Below are 12,173 nucleotides of genomic sequence, written 5' to 3'. Positions count from 1 at the left end.
CGAAGTGTATCAAGACTCCATGCTGGAACCTGTGGTACGTCCCCTGAACAACACCTTGTTTCACAGTAGACAGTGGATCCTGATATATGCCTGACCACATATCTGACTTGCTGTCTGAAAGTCTCAATCTGAATCCTTGGAGCTTCAAATTGTGGTTGGAGCTTGAGAGAGAGAGAGAGAGGGGGTAGCCTGCAAGAAACAACACTCCAGCATTGCCAGCCTGAAGGTGGATTTGGAGCAAGCAGTGGCAGCATTTCTGTTGCCATGTTTCTGTTGTATGTTGTGCATACTGCCATCGATATGTGGCCTCACAGACTTTGGGCGTGTGTTGAAGGCAAATGAGGGACATTTCAAATGTTGAGTGCACATACACACGACATTGAACAGGAAGATCAATCTACAAATGTAGTTCTGAAAATCAAGACCAGATCTGGCTCATCAAACTGCAGAAATTGGACTTAGCTCAGCATTAAATTGAAAATGCAAACCATTGGATCCAGTGGGAAAACAAAACTTTTACACAGATCTCTGTATAGATATAAAAGGCTATTCAAAGACTGCACTGAAGCTCTACTTCATAGACCAAACTTTAATCGTAACGATCGCCTTACTATCCCAAAAGTTTGGGAAAGTGTTACAATCTATTTTTCACAACTGAATATATCATAATTAATGTAATTTATAATTTCAGCCCAGTAGTTTCAATGAATGCACAATTACTTGTACAGAGGGATTCAAGTTTTGTACTTGTACTGTACTGTTTTAATGTTCAAATTTCTTGCTGTTGTTCTTTGCCCCCCCCCACTGATGACGTCTTTTTTTGAAGTCCTTTCTTTTAGACTTGCACGGTGATCTGAATGCATTTCTGAAAATTATGGAGACAACTACTGTGTTTGAATTTGTGATTGGCCGCCATATTTTGCCGTTGTTTCAAACTGTGGAATTTTTTCTTGAGTTTTCCTTATTCTTTTCCAGGGTATGCTTGGCCAAATTGTCAGTAATTCTTTCAAGTGTTTGTAGAATGTCTGGATTAACATAGTTCGATAGTTCTGATTGTAATTTAGAAACCAGATTTTGTGTTGTAGCTAGGTTTTGGCAGGCTGTTTGAATCTGTTCTCTAAGCATTGCTTTTTCTGTGCGGTCATAGATACGGAGTGCCTTAGCGGACGTAAATTTCTTTTTTAGCCTGATGCAGATCGGAATAAGGTTATTGTCTCTGCATCTTTTTTTAAAAAGGCCAGCCAATTGATCAAGAGAGAAATACGAATCTTTAGCTTACCATAGCGATTGCAGCGCTTGTGGGTATCACTTTTTTTGAAGTATTTGTAAAATAAATGTTATGTTTTACTGTGACACGTGTGAATGCTTAAGTGTTTAAATATAAATATGCATATTCTATATGTTAGTCCATTCATGGTACAAATGCACTATAGGTTTGCTAATAACCTTTTTGTGGGTGGGAACCACATTAAAAAAAAGTGTGGACTGATTAATTTTATTTTTCTTGTAGTGAAAAACAAACAGATTATTTTGGTAAATTTGTCATTAAAATGGATGACTGTGTAAAACAGATGTTTGGTGTAGTTCAGGATCAAACAAAGAAATATGCAGGCCGTAAGTTTTATTTCTGTGTTCTCATTTGATTTCAGTATATGTGTACTGTCATATAAAATAGTATGATGCACGTGTTTATTCTTTGAATGTGATTCATATTGATTAATGAAATATACATGGATGCCTCATTCAATTAAAGTAATTATTTAAAAGCTAGTTTATTAAGTAAAATCCATAAAATAATGAATCCCTCATTAAACCAAGTGCAGTCAAAAAGTTGTGTTGTGATGATATCTTAATATAATTATTATAAAGCAACTGTCCTTAGAAAGTCACAGCATATTCTTGTTTCTTTCTGGTTCCTTATCTTTTTTTTTTGATAATATTCATCCTAAATTTTTAAAAAACTCTGGACCAAATACAATGGTATAACTGACAAAATTATTTTTTAATATTCTACAGAGTGGCAGATTACCAGCAGAATTTAAAAAATTGAAGATAATAGCCATTCTGAAACCTGGAAAGCCGCTGATAAACCTGAAAGCTATAGACCTATGGCACTGCTCAGTGTCTGTCTTTAGCTATTAGAAAGACTTATTTACAATAGAATTAGTTCTGTTATTATTGACTCTCCCTCATGAACTGGCTAGTTTCAGTCCCAGGTACAACTGTAAAGATCAAGTTTTGGCCCTAACAACTCATATAGAATCTGGTTTCGAAAAATGCCTTAAAACTGGTGCAGTCTTTATCGACTTGACAGCCACATATGACACCATATGGAGGAACGGTATGATCTACAAGCTTCTTAAAATACTGAAATGTAAAAAAATTACCCATCTGATCAACTCTATTCTGTGTAATAGACCAATACAGGTAGTTATAGATGATGATATGAGCAAGCCAAGAACACTTAACAATGGACTCAGACAAGGGTCAGTTCTGGCCCCCCTCTTCTATTCAGTTTGTATATTTCTAACCTTCCATGGACAACATCTAGAAAATTCACATATGCTGATGATATGTGCATCACATTCCAACATCAGAACTTGTGTACTATAGAGCATATACTAACTAGTGACCTAGAGGAGCTAAACCACTTCTTTGAGAAGTGGCATCTTATTCCAACTGCTACCAAGACTGAGACATGCTGTTTCCATTTGAACAATAGCATGGAACATGACATCTTAAGAGTGCTACTAAATGGGAACATACTACCACAGAATTTTAATCCAAAGTATCTGGGCATAACCCTAGACAGAACTCTTTCCTTTAATAGACATCTCTCCAATTTTGCTGCCAAACTCAGGACTAGAAATAACATACTGCAATAACTTGCCAGAACAATCTGGGGGCTTGTGCTCCCACATTAAGGACATCTGCTCTGGGCCTCATTTACTCAACTGCTGAACAGTGCACATGTTAAATTAATTAATACCATCCTAATTCAGACAATGTGTATCATTTCTGGAACGGTAAAGACTACTCCATCATATTGGCTACCAGTTCTGAGCCACATACAACTGGCGCAACTGCAACACCAAGACAACCTGATTTGTGAATATAACAAAATTTGCCAGAATCCACTGCTTCCTATACACTCTGATGTTGACAGCTTTACATCACAGAGGCTTAAGTCAAGACACCTGCCTATTATAATGGCTCAACAACTTGTCATTGAGAGCCATGATGCAACAATATCATGACAGGTGGAATGGACTACCCAAGCCCCAGTAATCTGGCAGACTATCTTTAACCCAAACAGTCCTCCATCAGAGTTCGACCTACCTCGAAAAATACGGACCTCCCTAAATAGGGTTTGCACCAACCATGGTAGGTGCAGAGCGTCCTTTTTTACTTGGGAAATAAGACCAAACTCATCTTCTGACTGTGGTGAGGATAACTAAATTATACAACATATGTTTGACTGTCCTCACAGAGCCTACATGGTACCTGTAACTGACTTTATAACAGTTTCTACAGATGCTGTTGATTGGCTGTCAAACTTAGACATTCAATTTTAATTTTATGATTATTTGTATATTTTTATATACAAATAATCATAAATCACTTCATACTATTGTATTTTTTATACATCTTTTATGCATTTTATTGTCTTGTACGTCCTTTTTTTTCTTCTGTGTGTGTGTGTTGGCATATGCATGTATTCTTCTTAGCCAAACGCTAAATAAATAATCTTCATTTATGATATTTTCTGTCATTAGTGTTATTTATTTAGTTCTTTAACTTTCTGAGTCTGCCAATGAGTTTTAATGTTAATCAAGTGCTTTGTTTCTAAACTGACTCTCAGATCATATGTTAAAATTGGTTTGACTTTATTGCTGGTTTGGTATTTATTAATTTGTGTCTCTTAATAGATAAATGGAAATAAGAGTTATATTAGAATATACAGGGTGTTCGGGATAAATTTGACATATTTATAATTAATTATATTTTTCCGTAAGTTACATGTATTAACACACACTTCTCTTCATTTAAAAGTTTGGACCCTTCTTCATTCATATACAAGATGTCAGAAGGGATGGATAGCTGGAACCAACCTGAATCATGGAAGAGAATAACTTGTATCATGATGATTCGTGCACGCCATCAAAATAAGGATATTACGACTGCTGCCCAATGCTCCCTGAATACAGTAAAAACAATCAGGCATGAACTAGAGACTTGCAATGGTGACTACGAGGATGTAGCAAGAAGAAAGATCCCTAGCAGACGATCTGATTGCGTTCGTACAGCAGAATTCCTCGCAAATCTGCAGGAACAGGTGTTGAAGAACCCTGGCATTGGAATTCGGGCTTTGTTCGTGGAGTTGCTAACTGTAGTCAAGCCCTGGATAACAAGGGTAGCCAATGGTAGGCCGTATGTATGGCAGCAGGATTCGGCCCCTTGCCACACCTCTGGGAAAAGTCAAAAATGGTTGTCTGAAAATTTCTACGACTTCACCAGTCCAAATGTTTGGCCTCCAAACTCCCCAGACCTTAACCCCATGGATTATTTTGTATGGGGCGCAGTTGAAAAAGACACCAATCGCACTTCCAGTAATACAAAAGCCCAGTTAATGGATAAAATTAAAACAGTTTTTGCGGCCCTTCCCAGGGAGACTGTAGCATCAGCTTGTTCGAGGTTCCGAAGCAGAATTGAAGCTGTGATCGATGCTAATGGTGGTTATTTTGAGTAAATCTTGTTGATAGTATTGTAATTAACTCTGCCTGTAATGTTTTTTTGTCAATTCATTAAATTTAATAGATACAAAGAAGATTTTCTTTTTCCTTACGAAACTGTCAAATTTATCCCGAACACCCTGTAAATAGGACAGAGAGAGAGAGATTAGAAGAAAACAGGAATAATAGTAGTCAGTTCAGTAGAACATTGCCCATCTATGGAAATAATAATGGGATGAATAGCATAAAAATAATGATAATAGGAAAGGGATAGCAAATTAGTCTCTTTATTATTATTATTATTATTATTATTATTATTATTATTAAGCTCACACAAGAAGTCAGAAAAGCAATAACACAACAGTGCAGTGTAGGAGCACGTGATTAAGGAGAAAGAAGGAATCTGTTAACAAGTTTCTCAGAAACATATGGCTTATGCTCATTGGGGGAAAATGGTATGGAGATGGTTGTTCCAAAGAACAAAGGTATGTGGAATGAAAGAAGATAAGTTGGTTTAACATTTCACATGGATTGAAGTTATTGTTGACCAGGATAGCAGAGGAATGATAGTGACCAGTTTGTTGGAGCACTGCTCATGAAAGTACTTTTAAAAGACATAATGCAGAAACAACATTCATGAGAAAGTGACTTAAGTATGTGGAGATCTGATCATCTGTTAGGAGGATTATGTTTCTGTATACAATCAAGAATTCTTAGGACTATTTTAGGTGTACCATCCCAAATATGACAACTTTGTTCTAAGATCAGTCAAATTTGAGTTTTATAAAGTGTTAGGAGTTGAGCAGGAGAGAAGTAATGTTTTGAGTGAAAAAGAAAACCAAGTTTTTTTTGAAAATTGAGGAAGAAAAAACTGATCAAAAAGTAAGAGGGAGTCAAGTGGGAACTTTCTTCTGGGTAATAAGACAGACGGTGTTTTGGTAGCATTGAAATTTGCTAGACTGCCTTCATCCCACTTGAGAATTGCAAGGAGATTTTGGTTTTGTTCCACCTTCAATATCAATATTAGAAGTATGTAAAATTCTTAACTTCTGCTGTTGGTCAGTTTTAATAGAGAACAAAGGTGATGGAAGTGGGTTGGCAATTTGGCAGACCTGTATCCACCCCTGCTTTTTTTCACATGGGTTGAATATAGGGTTAGAAACTTCTTTTTTTCACATGGGTTGAATATAGGGATAGAAACTTCTTTTTTTCACTTGATTATAAATTAACCTAAACTTGCGATGAAAATAATATTGTTGTTTAATCCTTTGTGAAATCAAACAAAGTTTGCACATAAAGTATACTTACAACCAAGCTACTTGTATATAGAGGCTAATGACTTCACATTAATTGCCTTAATATCCCATAATGAAAAACATACATCATTTTGGACATGTATAATGCTGTGCATTATGAGGGTCACTACCCAGACAGTTTTTAATCTTTATTGAGGTCTCATCAGTGTTATCTCCATATTGTAAAATTTGATACGGTGAATTTTTATAAAAAAATTTCTGACATCGATTTTTACAGAGGTCATAAATCATGTGGAAAGAACAAAATTGTAAACTACTGTATTTTAAAGGAGAAGTGCTGATTGTAAACTTCTAAAGCTGACTAACAAAAAGAATTATATAGAAATTGTTCACAAATTATAAAAATAATATAAAGGTTAAAATTGTGCATTATTTTGGTTTGATGTAATAGAAAGTTAAAAGTAATTCTTTAAGTTAAGACAAGATTATGTTGGCAACTTGAAAGTAAACAAAGGTATTGAAGGTCATGTAGATGTAGAGATTGTTGCCAAATCTGAAGGTCAAGACAACAGTGACATCAGTTATTTACAGAAGATTCGGGGATCTCTGACCCTAAAGACAAGGAGCTCTGAATCATATAAAAGGATTCTGTGAGTTCTACAAGTTCTGTAGTTTTTTTGTCTTGCTGCAGTTTGCTGGATCGTGATTCCTAGGCACGGGGAAGAAAGCCCAGTAGAGGAAGATCATTTTACCGAGATGTATTTTCAGTAGCGGAATGTGCCACACGCGACCAGATATATGGGGCCGACAGTAGATCCAAAATTGACGGTGAACTATGCTACAAATCCCAGACGAGGATTACACCAGAATGACCGCCAAAAGCCGTTCAGCAAAGACTAGGAAATAGGACCGACGAAAGCAGTCAGCAGAATTGCCCCAAATTTTCAAGACTGATAGGACTGTATATGTTTCTATAAATTTAATAATTATATAAGTCGTTATAAGAAGTTATTGAGGCTGAGAATTAGTATATTTATTGAGAAGAATGTTAGCCAATGATATTGATTGTAACAGCCAGTAATTGCTTAGAGTTTGTAAAGTAAGTTATTCAAGCAGTATGAATTGCATGGTAAAAATAGGAGAAATTGTTTAATGTGTGTCATATTGTATAGTGCTTAAGGTAAAATAAACATGTTTGGTTTGCTTAAAACTATCGCCTGCCTTTTTGACCAATGCACTGTCTCACAAAAATAACTGAACCTGTGTGCTTAAATTAGACAAATTGCCATGACTGACTATTTCAGGCATTATTTTAGAAAGTTTACTTTTGCACTTGGTTAGACTATAATAAATTTAGTTTAATCCTTTATCCGAGTGTGAGCAAATAAAGTTTGTGCCTGAAAATATCTTCAGGACTGAGGAAAGGTAGTGCAACACTAGGCAACTTGAAGCAAAGGTGGACCAAGCTATCATCACTCCTATCTCAGTATCTCCCACAATGCAAAACATCTCCTTGCAGATATGTATAATGTTATGCATTAAGGGGAGGGCCACTACCCAGACCGGTTTCCCTTTGTTTAAGTGCGGGGATACCTTTCCAAAAACTCGTAAAATTCCCCGGATCACCCAATAATGAACGACCCGCAGGATCAGAAAGTCAGAAACGCTGATTTGCTCATGAAAGGTAACAGCAACAGCCTTGCCTCAGTTAACTTCACAGGCTACAGCATTGCCATTCATTACCCCACCATGCAGGCCCTTGGTGATAGCAACACCCAAGCCTCAGTTAAAACTTCACAGGCTACAGCATTGCCATTCATCACCCAAGCTTCCAACCAGTTTCGACCTTTATTGAGGTCTCATCAGTGGGAGGCAGACCCGGTTTCGACCTTTTATTGAGGTCTCGTCAGTGGGAGGCAGGCCCAGAGGTGGAGATACCAAGGCAGAAGCAATGGAGAGGTCATCTTTACCTATAGGAGTTGCCAAACGGTGTGCCACCTTATTATTAAATTACTCTGGATTTAGAGAAAGATGTTGAAAGTTTAATTTTTCCCTTGGTTAGACTATAATAAATTTAGTTTAATCCTTTATCCAAGTGTGAGCAAACAAAGTTTGCACCTGAAAATATCTTCAGGACAGAGGAAATGTAGTGTAACACCAGGCAACTCAGAGCAAAGGTGGACCAAGCTATCATCACTCCTATCTCAGTATCTCCCACAATGCAAAATACATCTCCTTGCGGATATGTATAATGTTATGCATTAAGGGAAGGGCCACTACCCAGACCGGTTTCGACCTTTATTGAGGTCTCGTCAGTGGGAGCCAGGCCCAGAGGTGGAGATACCAAGGCAGAAGCAATGGAGAGGTCATCTTTACCTATAGGAGTTGTCAAAAGGTGTGCCACATTATTATTAAATTACTCTGGATTTAAAGAAAGATGTTGATAGTTGAAAAAGTTGAGATAGCAGTGATGATAGCTTGGTCCACCTTTCAGAGTTGCCTGGTGTTGCACACTTTCCTCAGTCCTGAAGATATTTTCAGGTGCAAACTTTGTTTGCTCACACATCGATAAAGGATTAAACTAAATTCATTATTTTAGAAAGTGATCTATTCTATAAGTGTTATAACTATTCTTCCCATGCTATAACATTGATTCAGGGTGGCACAGTCGAAAAACAAATAAATTTTCCCTGAATTATATCTCGTGGGAAATAGTTAACTGTAACTGTGAGTTGCCCATTCTAGAGGCCTTTTCACTAACAGCGCTAACAGTCATTGGAAGTAATTGAGGATTACAAAATAAAGGATTACAAGCGGGGATTAAATTAATTGGCTTAAGTTAGAACAAGGTGAAGAGCACTTAACTGAAAGATTTAACAGAGTAGAAGTAAAGTACACATAGGAAAGATAACAGAAAAAGAGTAGAAATGTTACAAATAAACAGTTAAACATAATAATAAATAATATAAATAACATCATAAAATATTAGAATAGGACACTTTTCTTCTTACACTTGGATAAAGGATTAAACAAGCAAATAATTTCTTGGCAAGTTATAATTTAATTTATAACTAAGTTAAAAAAACTTTCTGTAACAATATCTGACCCAGAGTATTTTATTTATTTATTTTATTTTTTTTTTTTATGTTGGTCCCATACACAGGAGGTTGATTGGTCAACCTATAGTACATTAGTATCGTGTATGGGTGGTGGTGGGTTGGGAAACGAGGAATTTGCTCATTTGCAAATTCAAATCAAATGTGGCATACATTTGATTTGAATTACTTTAAATTGTATTCGTTGGGAAACACAGCAGGTGGGAGACTGTTCCACAGTGCAGCAGTTGCAGGGATGAAGGAAGAGGAAAAAAAATTCGTTCTGGTTGTTTCTAGGTGTACTGTGAAGGGATATTGTGCAGCAGCATGCGTTCCAATGAGCTTAATACTGAGCAGGGGAATTATTGATGTTATTTCGGATGAGCATTTCCCATGGAAATATTTGTAAATATACTTACTGCAGAGACCAAACGTCTGTGTGAAAGTGGGGGGGGGGGGGGGGGAGAGTTGGTAAGGGATGGATCATTGATTAGTCTAATTGCTCTCCTCTGTATTGAGTCGAGCATTTTGAGAGAGCTTTTAGGGGCCCCCACCACATATGCGGGAGCAGTATTCAATAGTTGGGCTGATTTATGACTTGTATAATGTTAGTAGCTATTCAGGGGTGAAGTAACGTCTTGAGTGGAAGAGAAATCCTAGTTTTTTTGAGTCTGAGGATGCAATGTTTGAGATATATTTGTGCCAGGAGAGGTTTGATGTGAGGGTGATTCCGAGGAGCGAGATCTCAGGCTGTCTGGAAATTTGGGTATCGTCGAAAAGGATACTGGGAAAAAGTTGTTCTTTTTTATGTGAAATTGTACAGAACTGGGTTTTGTTGGCATTGAAATTTATGAGATTATCCGAACCCCATTGTACGATGGCTTGGAGATCGGAGTTGAGGGTGGTGGTGGTGGTGGTTGATGTTCTGTAGGATGAAGTGAGTTGTGTAGGGTAAGGCTTATCGAATGCAAGTGAGGAGTGTAGTGTGCTGTCATCTGCAAAACTGTGTTGTGCATTGACCTACAATTGGGTTGGAGGTCAATTGCAGTAGGTCGTTGATGTACAACAGGAACAGGGATGAGAGGACAGAACCTTGTGGATCCCCAGCATTAATTGAGTGGTGCGAGGATAGGGAGCCATCCACCATCACAAACAGTGTGCATCCAGACAGAAAACTGGCAATCCACCTACAGAAGTCCTGGGTCAGACCAGATGATGGTAGTTTGCCTAGTAGGCTGTTGTGCCAGACTCAGTCAAAGGCTTTGGAGATATCTAGTGCAACCACTTGAGATTCACCAAACTTCTCTATAGCATTTGTCCAGAGATGGGTGACGTATGTGAGTAGATCTCCTGTTGATCGGCAGTGGCAGAATCCATACTGGTGGTCATTTATTTGGTGAGTGTCTTCAAGATAGTGTAGGAGGTGGGAATTGATGATTTTTTCCATTACCTTTGACAGGACTGAGGTAAGCGAGATAGGATGGTAATTGGAAGGCAGTGAACTGTCACCCTTCTTGGGAATGGGCTGAATATAGGCCAATTTCCAGTTTGTGGGATAGATTCCAGTGGTGTAGGAGAGTATATAGGCGACATAGGATAGGGTCAGTTCTGGAGCACAATTTTTCAGAACAATTGGGGGAATGCCATTGGAGCTAGGAGACTTTTTTGTGTCTAATTGGGACAGTATTTTTCTGATTTCATCCTGGCAAAAGGATATAGGGGGCATTGTATGTTGGGTGTCTGGAATGATTGGGGAACATTTACCATCGTCAGTTATGCATGCATTTGAAGCAAAGTATGAGGCCAGAAGATTGGCTTTTTCTGTGGGTGATGAGGCAGTAGAGCCATGGTCTTTTGGTCTCTTGCTTTGGCAAGAGACCAAAACCCTGGTTCTCCAAGGAGTTGGAGAACCAGGGTTTTGGTCTCCAACAACTGTGCCAAAGCTGTCGAAACAAACCTGTACTAACCTCTGAACTGACTAGTACAATCCCCCCCCCCCACTTTCCTGTGCTCATATATGAACACAAGCAGCTGTCAGTCAACACCTATTTACAGTTCAACTTTAGCCTCCATCAAAATTCAACATATGTCAAATGGCTCCAATCAAAAACCCCAGCCTCTCACTCAGTCTGCATTGCAGCTCATAACAACTGCAAAAAATCATTAACAAATCCAAAGCAGACTGTGTTAGGACCAAGTGCAGTAAACTTGTCCCCTGTCCTAACAGCAGTTGTGGCTTTTGGTCACTTGCCAAGGCTGTGGGATGCAACTTCTGGGTGAAGGGAAACCAGATGATGGTATAATGGTAACATCTTTCAATGAAAAAGCAGACCTGGCATCAGTTTTTTCTGCCAATTCTCACATAGCTGACCAAGGAAGAACTCCTCAAACCATTCCACAAATTATTCACACTATGCTTTCTCTGAAATTTCATTAGAAGGACATCAGAAAAATCCTCAACAGCCTTGATACCAATAAGTCTCCTGGTCCTGACAATATTCCTCCAATTGTACTACAGGCTTGTGCTCCAGAACTCACACCTATCCTGCATCATCTATTCAAGCTGTTATACTCATCTGGCATCTATCCCACAGCCTGGAAATAAGCTTTTTTCCATCCTGTTCCCAAAAAAGGGAGATAAAAGTCATTCATCAAACTATCACTCCCGTTGCTCTGACCTTATTACTCTCAAAAACAATGGCAAAGGTCATTAGCAGCCAACTGTTTCATTACTTCATCAGTGATTACTTAATGATGATCAATATGGATTTCACAATTCTCGTTCCACAGCAGACCTTGCTAACCCTACCCACCTCTTGACACAAGCTGTGGTAAAGTTTGAAGAAACTCAAGTGGTTGCTCTTGATATTTCCAGAGAATTTGATGAAGTCTGGCATTATGGCCTCCTTACCAAGCAAGCTGTGGTATCCCTCCCTCCCTTTGCGAATGGATTGTCAGCTTCCTCTCTGGCCGCTTACTATGGATTATTGTAGATGGTTTTCTTTCGTTAGATTTCTCAATTAATGCTGGCATACCTCAGGGCTCAGTATGGTCACTTACGCTCTTTCTCCAATATATTAATGATCTTC

General features: G+C 38.1%; 1 protein-coding gene across 2 annotated transcripts in view; it reads left to right on the top strand.

Moving 5' to 3' along the window:
- SH3PX1 (sorting nexin 33-like protein SH3PX1) overlaps positions 1-12,173 on the top strand; it is a 434,063-nt gene that overhangs the window by 269,213 nt on the left and 152,677 nt on the right. For both annotated transcript variants that reach the window (XM_090401212.1, XM_090401213.1), the window contains one exon: positions 1,511-1,614. In XM_090401212.1, coding sequence (XP_090257338.1) covers positions 1,511-1,614 — 104 coding nt within the window. The remainder of the gene's footprint in view (positions 1-1,510; positions 1,615-12,173) is intronic.

The sequence above is a fragment of the Typopeltis vanoorti genome, chromosome 12, assembly GCF_054136105.1.
Source record: "Typopeltis vanoorti isolate ZY-2024b chromosome 12, IOZ_Tvanoo_1.0, whole genome shotgun sequence".
In the NCBI taxonomy this organism is placed as follows: domain Eukaryota; kingdom Metazoa; phylum Arthropoda; class Arachnida; order Uropygi; family Thelyphonidae; genus Typopeltis; species Typopeltis vanoorti.
Note: the sequence above shows the minus strand (reverse complement) of the source record. Positions and strands in the feature narration are given on the sequence as shown.